Source organism: Schizosaccharomyces octosporus (genome assembly GCF_000150505.1).
Source record: "Schizosaccharomyces octosporus yFS286 unplaced genomic scaffold supercont6.2, whole genome shotgun sequence".
NCBI lineage: Eukaryota > Fungi > Ascomycota > Schizosaccharomycetes > Schizosaccharomycetales > Schizosaccharomycetaceae > Schizosaccharomyces > Schizosaccharomyces octosporus.
Genome location: NW_013185620.1, coordinates 3472574 through 3491419, shown reverse-complemented (window position 1 = coordinate 3491419; position 18846 = coordinate 3472574). Strand labels below are relative to the sequence as shown.

The 18846-nt window shown below is 37.4% G+C and overlaps 10 protein-coding genes and 1 non-coding gene across 11 annotated transcripts; 5 read left to right on the top strand and 6 right to left on the bottom strand.

Moving 5' to 3' along the window:
- Positions 1-32: 32 nt before the first annotated feature.
- Positions 33-1822, bottom strand: SOCG_00988 (phosphoribosylanthranilate transferase Trp4). The gene has a single exon (XM_013163408.1). The coding sequence runs from the start codon at positions 1241-1243 to the stop codon at positions 179-181; it is 1065 nt and encodes a 354-aa protein (XP_013018862.1). The 5' UTR covers positions 1244-1822; the 3' UTR covers positions 33-178.
- Positions 1823-1906: 84 nt separating this feature from the next.
- Positions 1907-3576, top strand: SOCG_00987 (prohibitin). The gene is made up of 3 exons (XM_013163407.1): positions 1907-2456; positions 2512-3090; positions 3144-3576. The coding sequence occupies exons 1-3, from the start codon at positions 2236-2238 to the stop codon at positions 3439-3441; spliced, it is 1098 nt and encodes a 365-aa protein (XP_013018861.1). The 5' UTR covers positions 1907-2235; the 3' UTR covers positions 3442-3576.
- On the bottom strand, positions 3546-4951 carry SOCG_00986 (uncharacterized protein). The gene has a single exon (XM_013163406.1). It carries the CDS (start codon positions 4436-4438, stop codon positions 3785-3787), a length of 654 nt encoding a protein of 217 aa, XP_013018860.1. The 5' UTR covers positions 4439-4951; the 3' UTR covers positions 3546-3784.
- Positions 4952-5043: 92 nt separating this feature from the next.
- Positions 5044-6846, top strand: SOCG_00985 (MSP domain-containing protein). Its single transcript, XM_013163405.1, has 3 exons — positions 5044-5150; positions 5319-5523; positions 5645-6846. The coding sequence occupies exons 2-3, from the start codon at positions 5334-5336 to the stop codon at positions 6502-6504; spliced, it is 1050 nt and encodes a 349-aa protein (XP_013018859.1). The 5' UTR covers positions 5044-5150; positions 5319-5333; the 3' UTR covers positions 6505-6846.
- SOCG_00984 (ribosomal protein subunit L13) lies at positions 6735-7886 on the bottom strand. The gene is made up of 2 exons (XM_013163404.1): positions 7500-7886; positions 6735-7451 (listed from the first exon to the last, which is right to left on the bottom strand). The coding sequence occupies exons 1-2, from the start codon at positions 7518-7520 to the stop codon at positions 7005-7007; spliced, it is 468 nt and encodes a 155-aa protein (XP_013018858.1). The 5' UTR covers positions 7521-7886; the 3' UTR covers positions 6735-7004.
- Positions 7825-8877, bottom strand: SOCG_00983 (ubiquitin-protein ligase E3). The gene has a single exon (XM_013163403.1). The coding sequence runs from the start codon at positions 8740-8742 to the stop codon at positions 7948-7950; it is 795 nt and encodes a 264-aa protein (XP_013018857.1). The 5' UTR covers positions 8743-8877; the 3' UTR covers positions 7825-7947.
- Positions 8878-11203: 2326 nt separating this feature from the next.
- Positions 11204-11323, top strand: SOCG_16315. Its single transcript, XR_001203008.1, has one exon. It is a non-coding gene; the product is annotated as a 5S ribosomal RNA (ribosomal RNA).
- Positions 11324-11809: 486 nt separating this feature from the next.
- On the bottom strand, positions 11810-12654 carry SOCG_00982 (uncharacterized protein; the record flags this gene model as incomplete). The annotated part of the gene is made up of 2 exons (XM_013163402.1): positions 11810-12075; positions 12132-12654. The coding sequence occupies 2 exons, from the start codon at positions 12652-12654 to the stop codon at positions 11810-11812; spliced, it is 789 nt and encodes a 262-aa protein (XP_013018856.1).
- Positions 12655-13334: 680 nt separating this feature from the next.
- SOCG_00981 (uncharacterized protein) lies at positions 13335-15064 on the top strand. Its single transcript, XM_013163401.1, has 5 exons — positions 13335-13745; positions 13903-14166; positions 14211-14471; positions 14512-14555; positions 14604-15064. The coding sequence occupies exons 1-5, from the start codon at positions 13637-13639 to the stop codon at positions 14685-14687; spliced, it is 762 nt and encodes a 253-aa protein (XP_013018855.1). The 5' UTR covers positions 13335-13636; the 3' UTR covers positions 14688-15064.
- A 1119-nt stretch (positions 15065-16183) lies between these two features.
- Positions 16184-17702, top strand: SOCG_00980 (ribokinase). The gene has a single exon (XM_013163400.1). The coding sequence runs from the start codon at positions 16684-16686 to the stop codon at positions 17623-17625; it is 942 nt and encodes a 313-aa protein (XP_013018854.1). The 5' UTR covers positions 16184-16683; the 3' UTR covers positions 17626-17702.
- SOCG_00979 (19S proteasome regulatory subunit Rpn12) lies at positions 17666-18725 on the bottom strand. Its single transcript, XM_013163399.1, has 2 exons — positions 18550-18725; positions 17666-18495 (listed from the first exon to the last, which is right to left on the bottom strand). The coding sequence occupies exons 1-2, from the start codon at positions 18698-18700 to the stop codon at positions 17831-17833; spliced, it is 816 nt and encodes a 271-aa protein (XP_013018853.1). The 5' UTR covers positions 18701-18725; the 3' UTR covers positions 17666-17830.
- Between the last annotated feature and the right edge of the window lie 121 nt (positions 18726-18846).

Genomic DNA, 18846 nt, shown 5'->3' with positions numbered 1-18846 from the left:
AGGAAAAGAAAAGAGTATTAAAGATAATTAAATCAAATTAAAATGATGTATTGAATCTAATATGAACGTCTAAAGCGAAACCTATCCAAAATGCCAACTTTCTGTTCTAACCCAGAATATGAATAAACAGAATGTTAAAAATAGTTCTATAAAAATCTAAAACAATACATATACTAACTTATTCAAAGTTTTGAGTGGCTGATGCGAACCTCTCAAGCTCACGCAAAGCAGCATGGGAAGCAATGCTTTCTTGAGCTAGTAATACACCTTCGTGTAAGGATCCCGCTAGTCCTGCGACATGCAATAGCATAGCTGTATTCATTAAAACATAATCCAACACGGGATGATTTTTAGGGAGCATATTGGATAACATTTTTTCAAGAAGCACAGCATTAGCAGAAGGAGTTCCGCTAGCAACACTAGATAAAGGATGACGAGGGAGATGAAACGATTCAGGAGTTAAAATCATTTGAGTAATTTGACCATCCTTGACTAACCAGGCGTGAGTAGGACCAGCAGGAGAAATTTCATCCAAACCTTCCTCACCACATACGACGAGAGAACGATCAGCACCGAGAAGCAAAAGAGCTTGAGCAAATATTGGTACAAGACTTGGATGACTTACACCGATGATACGAGCGTAAGTCGGCACGGGATTAAGCAAAGGACCGACTAGATTGAATATGGAAGGAACGCCAATCTCTTTACGGATTGGGGCGACTATCTTTAGCCTTGGATGGCATTGAGGAGCGAATAAAAATGAGAATTTTGATTCATCTGTGATGGAAATCAAGTTTTTTGCAGTGACATTGAGTAAATCACAACCAAACGACATAAGCAAGTCAGCAGACCCACTGGAAGAAGTAGAGGCCTTATTTCCGTGCTTGCAAACGTGAACTCCTGCACCAGCTGCTATAATACCGGAAGCAGTGCTTACATTAAACGTATTATGACCATCACCTCCTGTGCCAACTATATCAACGAATTTCGGTTGCATGGATGAAATACCTTCAACGGGAATCGAATACGATTGAATAACATTGACAGTTGACATCAAAACCTCCGGCCGCTGTTCAACCCTCGTTAAACGCATGGCAGTAAGAAAGGCACCAATTTGGACAGGGTTCGACTTCTCTTGCAGGATATCGTGAATAGCAAACTCAATTTCATTTACGGGAATCTCTTGGCCTACCCTGTCCATAAGTTGCATAGCTCTGCGAACGGCAGCACTTGATAAAGTCATTCTGAAAATTACCTTACCAAGAAAAGAATCACGAGTGCCAAAAAAATTTCAAAAAAAATGAAGAAAGTTATAATAAACTTAACAACAAGCAAGGAATGAGAAATGAAGGAAAACGGCACAGTAAAGGAATCCAAATGTTGAGAACAAATAAAACCTTAGTATATATGTATACTGTCAAAGCACACTTTAATTTTAGAAGCAAATATTAAATAGTGTCCTTGGAGCTAGTTTTTGAAAAAAAAAACAAGAGCGAAAAGTAATCCAAAACAAATCCAAACTAAAAAGATATAAGTATTCCTTTCCTCAAGTCCGAAGACCCTTAAAATGTGGCCTTTTTACAGAAAAGTAAAAAGAAAGTGAATAAGTCTAGTTATTAAGCAAAATTAGGCGTTTACTTGACCTTTGTGAAAAAGAACCCACAGTTGTTTTATTAGGAAAGGTCAACCAAAACTGAGCAAAAATGCTGTCTTACTAAAATCAAGGTCTATGGTATTTATCCATTAAACAAAAGAATAAATTTCATGAAATCCAGCAAATGGTTTTATTTTTTTTGCGAAATTTCGAAAAACTTGATTTACTTTGTAGTATGATAGAATAATATTTAACCCCGTAAAATGATATATTAAGAGGATACTTAAGAATTGGTAAGAGCAGTAATGAATGTTTAGATATTTAATTCCTTTTATTTTTTTTCTGTGTTTCTATAATTGAACTTCATTCTTATTCTATTATTTGGCTGTTGTGAAGTTTCAGGCATGCCATACCGTAAGTGAAGCGTACTACAACTTCAGATTAGCCTTGTGTTTTTTACCATTAGAAGGATTGAATCACACTCCAGTCCGTTGAATTACGGATTTCGTTCAATTCTTTGGAAGATTTTTATTAATTTTCTGTGTCCCTTCGTTTTATGATTTTTCGTTGTATCTAAACTGCCAAAAATCTCTTTCAGCCCGTCCATAGCCCTTTTCCTTCATACTCTATTACCACACTTGATGTTGCAAAACTTTGCATTCCAGGCTCTACGACGAGCAGGGCGGTTGAACTTTCGACGCATAGGTGCCGCAAATAGTCTTGGCTTTCGTTACAAGAGCGATACATCATCCTCCTTGAATTTGTTTACACCTGCATGGAAAGACCAAGCAGCTAATACAATTATCAAATTTGTTCCCCAGCAAATGGCATATGTCGTTGAGCGCATGGGTCGTTTTTCAAGGTAAGCAAAGGTAGGAATCCCCTCTGATCATCGCTAATGCCTTTTTCATAAATAGAATTTTGAATCCTGGTATTGCTTTCCTTATCCCTGTTGCCGATAAGATTTCTTACATTCACTCTTTAAAGGAGCGCGCTTTGGAAATACCTACCCAGTCTGCCATCACTTTGGATAATGTTTCTATAGGTCTAGATGGTATTTTGTATGTTCAAGTTTATGATCCTTTTAAAGCAAGCTATGGTGTTGAAGATGCAGATTATGCCATTTCACAATTAGCTCAGACAACAATGCGCAGTGAAATTGGACGGCTTACACTTGATCATGTTTTACGAGAACGACAGTCTCTGAATGAACATATATCAGATGCTATTAACAAAGCTTCTGAAAATTGGGGAATTCGTTGTTTGCGCCATGAAATTCGTGATATTCGTCCACCTGAAAGTGTAGTGATGTCTATGCATCAACAAGTATCGGCTGAACGCCAAAAACGCGCAGAGATTTTGGCTTCTGAAGGAAGAAGACAGTCTGCGATTAACGTTGCCGAGGGTGACAAACAAGCTGAAATTTTAGATTCTGAAGGCCAAAAGATTCGAATAATTAATGCCGCCTTGGCGGAAGCTCAAGCAATACGTGAAAGGTAATATATTAATTTTTTATTTCTGACAATATATTCTAACCTTATTTAAATAGAGCTTTTGCTACAGCAAAAGGAATTGATGTTTTATCAGATATGATTTCCCAAAAAGACCATGGAACCGATGCTGTTAACTTACACGTTGCTGAACAATACCTAAAGAATTTTGGGAAACTTGCAAAAACATCGAACACAATGATTCTTCCCGCGGCTGCTAATGACATTTCTTCTATGGTGGCTCAAGCGTTATCCATCTACAAGCAAGTGTCGAAATCTTCAGCACCTTCAGGTTCTTTGCAAAAAGATATTTCTTCCCTGAATTCGAATAGTGTAGAAACTGACAAGAAGCCCTAAGCTCCAAGATAACGATTTTCAATCATCTTTTACGAATCTAGATGGAAACGTAAAAATATAATTTACAATTAACATCACCTCCTCTTTATGTACTTCAGATTTTTCTTAAAATGAAATATTATGATAAAACTTGGAAATTAACTAAAACAACTGAATTAAATAAGGGCATATCATAGCCCTTTTACACGGGCATGTAAGACTAAATGAAAGAGAGTGAGAGGGAAAGCAAAAGACAAACAATCATAAAAGGGTGCAAACATGAACAAAAGTAAGACATAGATGTATATGTATATGTACATAGAAAAAAAAAAAGAAAAAGGTTTAAACAAACCAACCGAAGAGTCTAGAAATTAGAAGCATAAGTAATTTGTGGAATTCCTTCTTGCTTGACTTCAGTGTCATCTTGGAAATCTCCATTACTTTCTTGGTTGTTTCGTTTATTAGCCAAAAGACGAGGTCCCCAGATACGTGCTACCACCATGACGATGGCGAGGATAAATATACTTCCCACAATCACGCCAACTAGAATTCCAATAAGAGTACCGGCACTGCCATAGGGAGAATAAGATTGAGGAACCAGAGAGGCTAAACCACTCTGTGCGGGTATGGTAGAAGCCAAAGAAGTATATTGAAAAATAGTTGTCATGACCGTGGTAGGTTGAATGGTCACGTATTCGGTAATAAACCCATTCGTGGCATTTTTATTATGGATCGTGCGGGAGGAGGTCCCAGAGGCATCAGAAGTACTAATAATGTCGGATATCGAGGATGAAGTTTTACCGGAAGAAGACTTCTGATTGCTGGAACTCGAGGAACTACTAGAAGAATCCGAAACGCTTACAGAACCTGCTCTGCGAACTAACGTCGGGGAAAGAGTTGTGAATACATCCTGCTTACGTATTGGAGAGGATAACGAAAGTCTGGATGAGGCCTTCGCAGCAAGAAAGAACACTTTCAGATGAAAAATACACAGCAAGAAGACGAATGGAAAACGCATGCGCTTGAAATTATATAATATTTGGAAAACAGAAACAAAGTGTAATAGGGAACGTAATAAGAAACGCCTGGCCTATCCAGGTTTTAAAGGAGACTTTTGTTGCTTGGTTGAATAAACGGAATCAAATTTTTCAACGAGAAAACAAATTATTAACAAAACCAAACTCAAAGCTTGCCAGTTACGGCGAGGAACAGTTGTTTGGGATAATAAATTTCAAGAGAAAAATTGATAATTATAAGGAATCCGAGCAACTTTAGAAATAACTTTCAAAACTTCTTCTTGGAGCAGAATTCTTCTCTATGTGCTATTTTATGATATACAAACGAGTATCTGGAAGAGGATGTAATAGAAAACTGACGGAACGTACGTAAATCGGCTCCAATCTCAAGTTCTACTAGAAAATTTCTTCCATAACATTTCTCAGAACGCTCACAACTTTTAATCCAAAAAATTCAATTCAATTGCATGAAATTTTTACTACCAGATTGAAACAGCATATACGCTAAGGTCAACGTGGGAAAGTCCCTAAGTGATACCGACTCATTCAAGTTTACCGAAGTCACCGAAATTTCCGAACTTACCGACCAGTCATCTATCTGAATCAACGTAATTCGTAACTGTGTATAACCATCCACCTTTGGAATCCAATCTGCTTTCTGGAGAGAACAAAAACCGAACTATTTATAAAAATAGTTAATTGTAACCATTCTAAGTATGTTTAGAAGAATCTGAAGAAGACTGCAGTCTTTTTTCTACGGTAGCAGAAGGCTGGATATTCGAGATGTAGACGCTTTTGTATTTAAGCTCGATACAGCCTCAATAGGTCTTTCCGGATACACATAAGAAAGACTTATCGAATATTTATTTGCTAACATATTAGGTATCATCATTAATAATGAGTATCGACTGCAGTGGAGAATTGTACTTTTACCCTCCATTCACGACTATGTCGAAGGAGCTGATTTCGGTGTATAATCCTCATCCGGAACCTGTGATTTTCAAAGTGAAGACCACTGCTCCTAAGCAATATTGTGTGCGTCCCAACTCTGGAAAAATTGACGCAAAGTCGAGCGTTAATGTACAAGGTATGTGGTTTAACGGTTTTACATGGTATTTTCGGAGATGCTTGAAGATACATCGCCGTAGTCTGACTGTACTTTTTGCCCTCTTTATCTTTGAATGACAATGATCTAACCGATGTTATAGTCTTGCTTCAAGCCATGAAAGAGGATCCTCCTTCTGATTTCAAGTGCCGTGACAAGTTTTTAATCCAGAGCATGGCAATCGGTAACCAAAGCACCGAAGGTGTTGAAAACTACCAAGACTTTTGGGCTGAAATGGAAAAGCACGGCAACCCCGTCCATGACCGTAAAATTCGATGCGTCTACCAAGTCAATCAGTCCCGTGGACCTGCTTTTACCGAGAAGCAAAATGAAAACAATGCTGATGTCTCAAAAACTACTGACTCCCCTAATACTGCTGACATCGGTGCTGCAGGTATTGCTCCCACCGCTGCTGCCCTCTCTTTGAATGACACCAAAAATGATTTCAGCAATGAAAAGGTCGACCCTACTGTTGATGAGAGCTTGCGCTCTGCTGTTTCCGATACCGGAGTGAACCAGACTTTCGAGGCTAGTCCTGTCAATGATGTTGAACAAACTAGTGTTCCCTTGGACTCGGAAATAGACAACGGAGCCCAAACCAACTTAGATAACGCTGCTCCTGAGCCCATTCGTCGCAACATCTCTTCTACTCCACCCTCTAACCCTCCCCCTCCTGTTCCTACGAAGGAAATCAATCACTTTGTTCAACAAACAGTGGTTGCAGGTGATGAGGACATCCCTTCTACCGTCGGTGATGACTCCCGTGAATCTATCAATGTAGACCAAGGTGTCGTCGCTCCCTCACAAAAAGAGGACGTTGTTGCCAAGGATACTAAGCCTGCTTATTCTGCTGAGCCTTCCACTGTCGCTAATGCTGCTATGACCAACACTCCTGGTATCCCACCTAATGTCGTCGTCGTTCTTTGTCTCATTTTCTTCCTCATTGGTTATTTGTTCTTTTAAGAGACCGATAGCTAAAGTATGGACTATAATCCGATCATAATGCTGTTTTGATTGGAAGATATTATACTGTAAGACTCACTTTTTTTAATTAAAGTTACTATCGCTCTTTCGCCCGGCAAACAATGTACTATTCTTTGGTACATCTATTGTTAATACCTTTTACTTCGTGTCTTCTCTATAGAAATCTTTTTTGCTTGTCTATTACATAATACTAGTCTTTAACTAGAACCAAATAAACGAGTCTTATTATCATAGTAAGAAACACACGTGAAAAGGGACTAAACTAGCATTGATGATTAGATACTAATTGAATTCATATTTCATCTTAAACTGTTTATTATTTATCACTATTAAAATAAAAAAGGGACTTTTTACTGAAACATTTGCTCATTGGAAAAAGTTCGTAGATAGAAACGAAGCCAAAGAGAGGAGGATTAGGTATCATAAAGGAAATAGGATAGCTTTGCAATGCAACAGATCACTGAGAGGCTAGATGATTTTTATTTTTTTAACATTTCTATTTCGGAAAGTATAGGGCTGTTGTATCTCCGGAAAATATTTGCCTTGTAAGGATGGGTAGGACCATCATATATATGTAGTCGATTCATGCGCATGTCCCACAACCGATTTTTTGGAAGCATTCCTCCTACAGCCCGTCTCAAAAGTTCTCTATAACCTCTCTTTTTGACCATTTCCTCCATCGTCCATTCCTTTAACTTACCAGGTCGTCCTGAATGGGAGTAGTATTTATGCTGTTCAAGCTTTCGGCCAGAAATTCGAATGTTTTCACAATCTGTGACTACGACAACGTCTCCACAGTCAGCGGCAGGATGAAAAATTGGCTTGTGTTTGCCCATTAATGTAATAGCAATATTCGACGCGAGACGTCCTAATGGAATCCCTTTTGCAGAAACATGATGCCAAACCTTTGCATAGGCTAACGCCGTCTAAAAATGATTAGTAAATTTACTATACTGAGAAGATTATGGTCATACCTGTCCATTAAGTGTAGACATAGCAATTCCTTATTCCCTAGCTCAAAGAGTCAAAATTTTCCAAGAAAACTAATTTTTCGATTTAATAAAGTATATAAAAAATATACAATGGAAGAGCCCTATTAGTTTTGATATAAACCTCTTCAAGGTCGGTTTGTTCGTGGTAAACTATGTAGCAGCAAGTTACAACGCCGATGAGGGTCTACAGGAAGAGGTTAGAAGTCAAGACCAGAAAACGGTAAGAACAGGTTTTAAAACATTTTTAGAGACAAAACATTTGTTTTCTTTACTTTCTTTTTTGATTTTGCTTTTTTATATGGGAAAACTTGGTTGCTTGGTTCTTTACTTGTTTCAATAATTCAATATTACTAGAGTTATTGGATTAGCCATTCACGGGAGAATATAAACAGCTAGAAGAGAATCATAATAGAAGACGAAAAAATAATTGTTATTCATTTAGTTCAGACATCGTTAGTCTTTCAGGACCATATAGAAAGCTTCTACTATGCATAAAGGTACTAAGAGAAGAAATAGAAGAGTACAAGTACCGACTCATTTCGTGCAAAAGCAATGAACCATCTCTTTCACCAAACAATTCTCTAAATTCATGAAGTGTTTGTTCTCCCGAAAGGGATTGTCGCTTTAAAAGACCAATAATATACTCACGCAAAAACAATGTCTGCTCATAGCTCATATAATCAAAAGCCATCAATTCTGTTGTAAGAAAAGCATCTGCCCGTCTCTGTAAAGAAGGATCCGAACTAAACTGGCCAGGTGTGAATCCATGCGGATATCTAACATTTTCAGGATGAGATGTCATGCAGACACTAGGCCATCCTGCCTCGTAAATCCGTCGTCGAAGAGCAACAATGTTTCCAGCATTGTCAGAATCTCCTCCATAAATCGTTCCTTGGCTTGTTGAAGAAGAAGAAGCCTGTTTGATCTGCTGCTTGTTTGGACGAGACAAATAAGAGTGAGGGTACCACTTCTTCGACTTACCAGATCCAGTGAATCCATAATAAACACAGTCTACTGATTGCTTGCAAATTGGGCATGTCAATGACTTTTCTAACCATTGCCGAATACATTCATAATCAAACTGATCATGTTGACAAGGGGACAATTGAGCTCGACGACCGTCACGTTCCAAACAAATTACGCAGTGTCGGCGAAGACGCCCTACTCCATAATCTGACTTTTCTCGTCTTTTTTTTGTAAGCAATTTGTTTTTGACTCTATCCATGTGCTAGAATCAAACTTGGAATATCAACGATGAATCCATCAAGGCGTCTAGGATCCCATTAGGCTAAAAGCCAATCATAAATAAAATTTTCGCCAGAAATGATTCCAATAAAGAACAATTTACCAAATGAATTTATTACACCAAGATTCTGAGATATTGGCGAAAGACTGAAATAATTAATATATACCATACGAATACAGCTGTCTCGTTAACCATCGTTATGAACATTAGCAAACCTGAACACAAATAGAAAATATGATTCTTTACATTAAGAAAAGTAATTGGAATTTAATCGACTGAAGAGCATAGTAGAATCAAAAGGGAGAATATTTGAAAGTTTAGACATGTAAAGAAAGCACTTGGAACTGATGACATCCTAAAGCTTGTACGATGCTTGAAGCTTTCAAAGTGACGCAAGCAAACAAATTAAAAAATGAAATAAGTCCCGTTTAAAATGATTTTTGAGTTCATATTTACTATTTCCAAAACTATGGTAGCGAATAGGTAGTCGATTTTAGCATCAGAAAAAATAGCAATACATATTATCAACCATAGTCAGTCGCACCTAAGCAAAAACACTACTTCCCTCCGATCACCAAGTCAAGCGTCTGCGAGTCTCATATGCAAGCAACGCATTGCATTGAGTTTGGTCTTGATCGCCATGTTCTTTTGATTTAGATGATGGTAATGGATGCAGAAGAAGCCAAAGCAATAGTCATTCTTGATTCAATGATTCATTGAATTCAACATCATTAGCTCTATTTCATAAATTAAAAAGAACCATCAATAAATAAATAGTTCTAGAAGAATAAATAACAACAAACATGCGAATTTAGACAGAACCGACTTGAGAATAATAATCCAATCATCCCTCCAGGGCTTCAACGACAGCGGCCTATGATATATGTATATAAAAAAGCTCAATAAAGAATAAATATAACGGGAGCAAGTAGGAAATACATAAATAATGAAAGAAGATGAATCTTTTAAACAATGCATGAAACGACATAATATCATCACAAGAATGCTTCAGGTATGAGATTCGTCTTCGGTGCTTTCAACTCCCTAGACTGACCCAATTGCTGGTGTTAGCCTCCAGATTGTTCAGAATGTTCAGAAGAGGACGGCTGTTTGAAAGTACTATTGCTATGATCCTTAGACTGGTTTTCTGGCTGTGGTGGCATGGTGTTTAGTAGGATACAATCATCAGGAGAAAATTCGGTTGTTTCTTATGACATTCTGAAGCTCATAAGCATTCCTAATCCAAGATAAAACTTTGGTAATTCAAGAAACAATTATCGGCATCTCAAAACAAATTTGAGAAATTAAGAGAACGATGAGAATTCACCAACACCAAAAATACACAGTTAGCAAACTTTCCACATAAATATTCAACCATTTCGTTTGCCTGTACAAACATAGAGAAAGTCGCGAGAATGAGAAAACCCGCTTCAGCGACCTGAAAGCTTCCCCTAATAGATCCTGCCATCGATTCCCTTATAAAGGAGGCAAGATATTTGTAAGAAAACAAGAAATTTACTATGACCGAAAGAAAAAAGCAGCTCCTGGGCTGCCGAACTTCACTCTCCTGTCTGCGTTTTGCTACAGGGATTCTCCAAATTTCACCAACAGAAAACCAACGACAATTAAGGCGTTGGAATAGTTTGTAAATTTTAAAAATCTGCTAATCCGTGCAATAATTATGGACGCTTCCTGACGACTGCTTTGTGGATATGGTGGAACTGGATCAGATTGTAAATAGAAACAACCTTACTCCATGTCATGTAGATACAAATAGGTGTTTTCATTACATTCTGGTAAGCCACAGTCAAAAGTCGCGGGACTCAATTGAGTTTGGGAAACCTCTAGCTGTATTTCATCCTTCATTTTTATTCATTACTATTAAAAGAAATGAGACGATAAACGTTCCTCAACTACCTTTGTTTGGTAAGTGAAATTCCGCGAAAATTATCGAATTACGTGGTAAAAGGGTCAGAAGCTCTAATCCAACTGACGGTACGATTGAAAGAAAAACAGTTGAAACTCATCTCCAAGAAACCAAAAAAAAAGTCCACAATGGTAAAGACTAGAGGTTTGCAAAGGTGTAATTGTCATCGTCGTCTTTTATCTATTTACCGAAAGCTAGTAAGCGTACACTATTCTATACGTACACTAATGACCTTTCCAAAATCGTCTTCATCTATTTCTATCGCTAAATTATTAATGTATTCGAAGAATTAACAATTCATATACCATGTCTATATCATCCACACTGAAAATCATGGCTTTTTCTAGCACTGTTTCTTTGTTTACATTTTGTAATACGCGACTCGTTTGTGTTATATTGTTTTGCAGCCGTGTCAAATTACGCAGGTGAAACAGAGACAAATTGCATCTTAAAGGATAGCCGCAAATAGCTACTTTAAATGCAAATACCTTATTTTACACATATTTAATGTCTGCGGCCACAGCTAGGCGATAACAGCAGTTCCCGTCCGATCACTGCAGGAAGTGAAACCGTCTGAGGGTGTCGTTAGTACTATGGTTGGAGACAACATGGGAATCCGGGATGCTGTAGGCTTTTTACCGCTTCGTTTTTAATTCTTTTTCTTTGTATTTGTTTGTTGCTCTTTGTTAAAGCATATGGCTGGCATTTGGGTCGGCATGGTCCTTTGATGAAGGTAAGAATAGCAGTGGAAGTTGGAAATGCAATGATTACTCTTAAATTCAAGGAAAGAACTAAAGATCTTCCTAGACTTATGAAACGAATAACAAAGATCAGAAAATAGAGTATCAAACGAATAAATAAAAATAAGCAATTGAACCTAGCTATGTAAATACAATGACAATATCATCCAGTAATAAGCATCCTTACTTATCCAATGTTGAAGAGATCAAGTAAATCAAGAAAACGGACGCCATTCAGGAGTACTCGTCATGCAAGATGCAATCTTAAAATAAATATGCAGGGACGAAATAAACAAAACATAAACACAAACATACGCGAAAGCATGAAGGAGAACAATCGAAAAGATTGGGCAATATAAAAATTAACTTTACGTATCAATCAACTCTCACTGTTTTCCACATCCCTAGACTGACCAGGTTCCCGCCGTAACCCTGGAGATTGTTCAGAATGTTCAGAGGACGGTTGCTCCAAACTATTATCATTACAATCATTAAACTGATTTTCGGTCTCTGTCGATATGCCGTTTAATGGGATACAATTATCATCCGTCAAGTCGTTTCTTTCCGACAGCATCCTGAAGCCTAGAGCACTAATAATCTCAGTAAGAACTAGAGGAATCAGTATAACGATAAAATCCACCAACACTAAAAGCATTCCATTAGTAAACAACTTTAAATTACAAATCCACCAATTCACTTACATGAACAAACATATAGAAACATGTAGAAAGCCACGATGACAAGAACAGCTGCTACAGTAATCTGAAACCATAACCTTACAGATTCTTTCATTGATTCCCTTATAAAGGGGACAAGGTATTTGTAAGAAAACCAAAAGTCTACCATGACCGAAATAATAAAGCAGAAACTAAGCCGAGCAGTTTCATTTTCCTGTCTTCGTTGTGCTTCCGGGATTCTCACAATTTTTGCCGGCCAGAAAATTAACCATAATAATGCCGACAAGACATCACGTAAAAGAATAAAGAAACCGTTTCCTTGCGCCATGTGAATAGAAGCTTCTTGATGTCTTCTTCTTGAGTATGATGGAGCTGGATCTGGATCGGACTGTAAACATAAACAGCCTTTCTCCATATTGTCAACATGAGAATATGGGATTTCGCTGTATTTAGGTAAATCGCTCTCAGAATTTGTAGAACAGCTCAAACAAGCATCTTTTACTGGTTCGACAGTTTTTTGATGTCGTTCCTTTTCTTTTTGATCCATTTTTGTTGTAACATGGCTGTGACTCAAAGAGTTTCTTATTCACCTTTGCTTGATCACTAAGTTACTGCGAAAATTATCGATTACAAAATAAAAGGACCAAAAAGCGTGCAATTTCGAAAACAAAAAGATTCCATGTCAACTTGGTTTATAAATCAAAGTAGGAATGACAAAAAGAGGCTTGAAACCCAGAAAATAAGCCCGCAATGGCAAAGACTAGAGCTTTGCAGAGGTGAAGCTGTCATCCAACCCATTTGACATCTGGGTGATGCAGTTCCTTAAAGAGACTTATCGATAGCTAGTAAGCGCACGCTATTATATGTGTATATAATATGAATGAATGAATGAACTATCGGATATAGCTTTTGTTGGTTTCTATCGTATAAATAACATAAATTTAATAAAGACGAAAACAAAATTCACTTGTCCGTACAAATTTTGTTTACCATAGTTCGACGACGCATCTACAAACTTTCCATGTGTTTACGGATTTGAAAATAAAACTACGAAAATGGAGAGTGTTGTAGCTTTCTCCTAGAAATCATTCAGCCACAGTCATTAAACCTTTTAAATCAAAAATACGCATTTTCGATTCCTTTTTCACATCATTCAAAGCAAACAGCATGGTTGTTTTGCCAAATGTTCCTTTGTTTACTTTTTGTAATAAACAGTGACTCTTTTGGATTATACTATTACGAGTAATCGCAACGAGGGTTGTGACCAGTCGGTGACATAATGTCGCAGCTTTTATGAAACGAGACATGCGAAAGCCACTACCATGAGTTTTTAAATTTGTATCTTTGGTTTAAAAGGAAAAGAAAAGCTGGAAAAATTGTTTGCTTTTTGAAACAAGGTCCAATTCCTATTTTTGAAGACTCTGCACCAATTGGAACCAACTCTTAAGAAGTTTTCTTGGTGATTCTAGTGATTTTGATTAGATTGCAACTGCAGTTGTTAGTCTTGGATTTAATGTGATATTGCAAAAATGAAGAATAAATACACACCTGTTTCAGAGTCTGAAGAGTCTTTGAAAACGCTCACTGATGAAAAGGCAGACACCCGTTCTTCAGAGGGTACGCCTCCTCCGTATTCAGGTAAGATTCATTGAAATGGAAAGGTAATGGTGTTTGTTATTGAGAGTTCTTAGTGAGGAATCCTATTTTAAACTTGTCGACGATTGTCAATAAACAGGATGAATACCTTCATTCTCTCGTATACAACGAAAACTTCAGTTGCTAATACATTCATTAGCTTCAAACAAATTTATCGATTTAGAAATGGCTGACGGATCTGCTCAAAATTTCGCCCAAGAATCTGCTAATAATATTAGGTCTGACCCTTCGCCAAATAAACAGTGGTGGAAAACACCTGTCATAGGAACACTGACCATTATAACTATTATATATAATATTGTTTTTCTAGTCATAGTTTTTGGTTACAACGTTTCTCCGTATTCGAAAAGTTTTTATGGTCTTGCTGTCGTTTCTATTGGATTTATTAGTGTTTTATTCCTTGGTATGTCTACAATATCTTGTTCTGGACAGCTCGCTAATTTTTAGCAATTCTTTATATCTATCCCGAATGGTACAGGCAAGCTGGAAGAGCAACCAAAAAGGTTCTGAAGAAATCTGGAAGAGCAACAAAGAAGTGCATTAAGAAATTCACACCAGCTGTATGTAAAGCCCTAATTATACTGATAAGTTTGAATGGAGTCGGGGGTTATGTTTTGAAATTAGCAGGAGGCTTCGAATATATACATTCAACAGCTGTGTTAGTTGTTCTGGCCGTATTGAACATATGCTTGTTTGTTCTTCTCATTCGTAAGTTGCAATTTTCTATGAACCGTTCTAACTTCTTTAGGAAACCCAGACTTTGTTGAAGATCTTCACGATATGACTCGTCTAGTAAGTACATTTAGTATTCTTTACTAGGAATATTCATTAACCTTTCAGAACAACAGAATTAGAAGGCATGGTTCACCTCGTAACGAAGAAACCGAACTTCAACCTCTTGCTGAGCAAAGCTCTGAAGTTTGAATGTGAGTGTGAGTTTCACCGAACCTGCTTTCATTTTGTACTTCGCCTTCCACCCTTCCTTGGGATCATCCATGTCAATTGCAGTCCACCAAGATCCCTGTGTTTGCTGTCACAAAAGCTTGAATCTGATGAATCCAGAAGACTTTGATTGCTTTAGTAATTCACTCTTTTACGACTTTTCTAATTAGTTCACAGCACTGTTGTTTATGCATCTTTCATTTTCTTCGCAATCCGAATAGAACATCCTTTTTAATGATTATTTCATGATTTTGACAACGAATATTCCATGGCAATGAGCTATTTTTTAGTTCAACACCGAGTCGCGTAATTGATTATGTTTTAGAATTGGCAAGAATAAATGTGAGTTTCGACAGTTACTATTTTCATTCAGTATAGCAAGCACGAATCTTCAGATCTAAAGATCAGATGTAGCATAGCTCATTAAACTATCGTTCATTCAGAGAGTCAAATCAACGCACCATGAAATATTTCAAGAAGAACCCAATTTGTATAAACTACATTTTCAACCCATAAACCTAAACGCTCATTTTAACACTCATTCTGATGCTTTTTCAAACAATGTGAATCAAGAAAATAGAAAATGACAGCTTGTATTCAAATCTTATTCTTAAAATATGAAAGCATTCTCCATTCCGCCGTGGAAAACAGTCCAAATTTAGAGCCGAGTAGAGATGCTTTTAAACGACATCAAACGTAATAAAATACTGGACGAGTCCTTTATAATAGAAGTAGCTTGATAAACGACTACAAACGTCTACGGCCACACCTAGGCGAAAACACCAAACCAGTTCCCGCCCGATCACTGCAGGAAGTGAAACCGTCTGAGGGTGTCGTTAGTACTATGGTTGGAGACAACATGGGAATCCGGGATGCTGTAGGCTTTTTACCGCTTCGCTTTTATTTCTTGTATTCGTATGACATCGAGTTCGTTTATACATAGTTCACTACACAATGCTTGTACAAACCTGTGTACTGAACAATGCTACCCTATAAGTAACGATAAGCATCTGCATGTACATAAAATATCATGATTGGTAAGGATATATGGGACGATATCTAAATGGTCATAATTAAAATTATTAGAGATGTTTCCCCGAAGAATGCTTTCATGTGGATTACCAATCTCAACTGGCACGAACTTCTTTTCGTGATCATCAGGCATTATTGAGAAGGCGCGATCATCAAGAGAGTGGCTCACTCTTAAGACAGTATGAATAATCATATATGATGAATGGAATTTTTTATTGCTAAATAAATTACTCTTTTAGACTCGCCTAGCGAACCATTTTGATCAGGATGACCTGCTTCTCCTTTTAGCTACATTGAGGATAGTCACCTAGGCGTATATGAAATCGATTCTTATTTGAAATACTTTTAAAAATACTAAATTCTTATATTTCATATAAAGATTTATTAAAAATAGACATTTCTCTCGTTTTCTTGATGATTTAATGAACCCTTCAATGATATCGCAAGTGACATTATAAAGAGATGTAGACTTTTGAAATGTTCTTTGACCAAAATGCATAATCAATGAGCAATTTTTGTTAAAACCATTCTCGTAAGCTACCAAGGCTACCTGACATATAAGTTTCTTTGTATGTTTCAATGCATGACTTTTCTTTCATTGTCCATTCCTGTCCATGAGAATTTAGATATTTTTCTGAGATTCATTTTTATTTATATTCTTCTTATTCTGATTTTACAGTATTCAAGGATCTTGAAATCAATATTTCTATTGTTTACAGTGTGACGTTTGGACTTTGCCAAAGGAAATGTTGGCAACACATCCATGTTGGAAGTTGTTTTTGTTTGCAACTTTCAATATCTCCGGTTATTCCCACTTCATTTTTGATTTCGAATTTATTGCTTTTATCAAATACTAGATAAAAAATCTTGATACTTTCAGACTCAGCTACCTGAATATTAAAATTATTACTTTCATCTCCTTCAGGTTTCAGTTTTTAATCATACTATGTGCAATATACTTGTTCTTGGAAGCTTGAACATGGATTTGGTCATGCAAACCAAATTCTGCCCTGCAGGAGGCCAGACAATGCATGGTGAACCAGATGGATTTCATACTGGAGCTGGCGGTAAAGGTGCAAATCAAGCGGTAGCAGTAGCTCGGTTATCAAATCCTTCTGACACAAGAGTTTGCATGACTGGATGTGTCGGTGAGGATGTCTTTGGTCAGGATATGTTACGAGGCCTTAAGCAAGATAATGTCGACGTTGAGGCAGTTAAAGTCATTCCTAACAAGTCATCCGGCGTTGCAATGATTATTGTAGAATCTAATGGAGAAAACAGGATCTTACTGTCTGAGGGGGCAAATAGCTGCGTCAATGTTTCCTTTGTGGAGGAATTAGAAGAAAAAATTCAACATAGTGACCTGTTGATCTTACAACTTGAAATTCCACTTCCTTCTGTTCAAAAAGCAGTAGAGTTGGCTCACAAACATAAGGTTGATGTTTTGTTAAACCCAGCTCCTGCCATCTCTTTATCTGTTGAGCTTTTGCAACATGTTAGTTATTTGGTTCCCAACGAACATGAAGCAGCTGTCTTGTTAGGATGCCCAGATACTCCACCGACAGTACAAACCGCCGAAGAATATGCTGACAAACTTTTAGCTATGGGTATTCAAAAGGCGGTTATAATTACCCTAGGAAGTGAAGGTGCGTTTTACAAAACGAAGGCGGGAGATAGCGCCCATATTCCTGCCCAAAAGGTTCAACCCATAGATACTACTGCTGCTGGTGATACATTTATAGGCGCTTTTGCAACCTCAATCTCCCATAACAAACCTTTGAAGGAATCCCTTCAATTCGCAGCCCGAAGCAGTGCTATTACCGTACAAAGGAAGGGAGCGGCCAATTCTATTCCTACTTACACGGACATTCAAAATATTCTACCATAAATTTAAACTTTTGTTCTTATTTCTTTGACAGAGTAAGAACGTAAATGTCGCGTGCTTTTGGGCGTGTTACGATACTCATGCAACAATACAATAATGATTATCTTGTTTTCATTTTGTTCACTTTCTTAACATGTAGAAGCTACAATCATTACCTTAAACATATATTTTTCTTGCCAATTCTAAAGATATCGAGTCATCATCATAATTAAACAATTTGTTCCATCTCGGCAGCGTACTGCAAAAGCTGGCGAATACTCTGGATAGTATGTTTGTCAGCTGTAGGAGGAAGTTCTAATTGTTGATCTTCATCCAACATCATGGAATCTTCAGTATCAACAGTGTTGCTTTCGCTGGGGAAATGAAGCACGCCCTCTTTAATAATCCATCCCCGTTCTGCGGCTAGAGCTTCAGTCTCTTTGGTGTTTTCAAGGTACAACAAGCTTGTCGCATTCGAAAGAGGTATCGTGGTGTAAACTTTTTCAGCACAGGATGCAATTTCATTACGGACCATAGTTATGACGATCTTCATAAAATAACTGAATTCAGGAAATGCACAAGAACGGATCATCGATGCTACCTTATCAAAAGCTCCTTCCATTACATTTTGCTCCAACGACATGACCCAAACAACGTGTGCATCCTTCTCAAACAATGACTTCTCTGGTACAGATTCAAGGGCAGTATGAAATTCGGCAATGCGATTGTCCGAAAGTAAGTACAAAAGGTTAAGCGCCGTCACAATACCCATTCTTGGGGAAGGAGCAAGAGCCGGATCATGGTAGAAGGGAACGACCTGACTAGCGTAACGTGCAAACGCCTCAATATCTGATGTTTGAATCGATACTAGTACACCGTACTCAAATACATTTCCTATAATTTCGTTAATAATACTGCTTCCTTCCCATTCTAATCACATTCACATACTCGCAAAGATACTCTTCTCTCTATCGCTGGTTGGTAAAAACAAATTCTCTTTTGCTAATTCCAATTTCAAATTGATAAGCTCCTTCTTACAGCTTTGCCAGTCTTTTTTATCGTAAAATCCCGCCAAACGATCCAAATTCAACGCACTCATGGTTTTTGTAGAAGTAGGAATTAGCTAACAAGTTCTAGTGTTTTGCCAGATCTGTCTTATAGTGATGCACAAGGAAAAAGCAAATGTAACGCAATTTGTAATTTAGTGAACTACAATGACTCATTAAATTGCCTCTATGGTCTCGT

What these genes read in the sequence shown, in the direction of transcription:
- SOCG_00983 (XM_013163403.1), bottom strand. Translation starts at nt 8,742, where the DNA reads ATGGATAGAGTCAAAAACAAATTGCTTACAAAAAAAAGACGAGAAAAG.
- SOCG_00987 (XM_013163407.1), top strand. Translation starts at nt 2,236, where the DNA reads ATGTTGCAAAACTTTGCATTCCAGGCTCTACGACGAGCAGGGCGGTTG. An exon ending in CGCATGGGTCGTTTTTCAAG is followed by an intron (nt 2,457 to 2,511) that starts GTAAGCAAAGGT and finishes TTTCATAAATAG; the next exon opens with AATTTTGAATCCTGGTATTG. An exon ending in GCTCAAGCAATACGTGAAAG is followed by an intron (nt 3,091 to 3,143) that starts GTAATATATTAA and finishes TTATTTAAATAG; the next exon opens with AGCTTTTGCTACAGCAAAAG.
- SOCG_00985 (XM_013163405.1), top strand. Translation starts at nt 5,334, where the DNA reads ATGAGTATCGACTGCAGTGGAGAATTGTACTTTTACCCTCCATTCACG. An exon ending in GTCGAGCGTTAATGTACAAG is followed by an intron (nt 5,524 to 5,644) that starts GTATGTGGTTTA and finishes CCGATGTTATAG; the next exon opens with TCTTGCTTCAAGCCATGAAA.
- SOCG_00980 (XM_013163400.1), top strand. Translation starts at nt 16,684, where the DNA reads ATGTGCAATATACTTGTTCTTGGAAGCTTGAACATGGATTTGGTCATG.
- SOCG_00979 (XM_013163399.1), bottom strand. Translation starts at nt 18,700, where the DNA reads ATGAGTGCGTTGAATTTGGATCGTTTGGCGGGATTTTACGATAAAAAA. An exon ending in AGAGAAGAGTATCTTTGCGA is followed by an intron (nt 18,496 to 18,549) that starts GTATGTGAATGT and finishes ACGAAATTATAG; the next exon opens with GAAATGTATTTGAGTACGGT.
- SOCG_00986 (XM_013163406.1), bottom strand. Translation starts at nt 4,438, where the DNA reads ATGCGTTTTCCATTCGTCTTCTTGCTGTGTATTTTTCATCTGAAAGTG.
- SOCG_00981 (XM_013163401.1), top strand. Translation starts at nt 13,637, where the DNA reads ATGAAGAATAAATACACACCTGTTTCAGAGTCTGAAGAGTCTTTGAAA. An exon ending in TACGCCTCCTCCGTATTCAG is followed by an intron (nt 13,746 to 13,902) that starts GTAAGATTCATT and finishes TACATTCATTAG; the next exon opens with CTTCAAACAAATTTATCGAT. An exon ending in TATTAGTGTTTTATTCCTTG is followed by an intron (nt 14,167 to 14,210) that starts GTATGTCTACAA and finishes GCTAATTTTTAG; the next exon opens with CAATTCTTTATATCTATCCC.
- SOCG_00984 (XM_013163404.1), bottom strand. Translation starts at nt 7,520, where the DNA reads ATGTCTACACTTAATGGACAG. An exon ending in TGTCTACACTTAATGGACAG is followed by an intron (nt 7,452 to 7,499) that starts GTATGACCATAA and finishes AATCATTTTTAG; the next exon opens with ACGGCGTTAGCCTATGCAAA.
- SOCG_00988 (XM_013163408.1), bottom strand. Translation starts at nt 1,243, where the DNA reads ATGACTTTATCAAGTGCTGCCGTTCGCAGAGCTATGCAACTTATGGAC.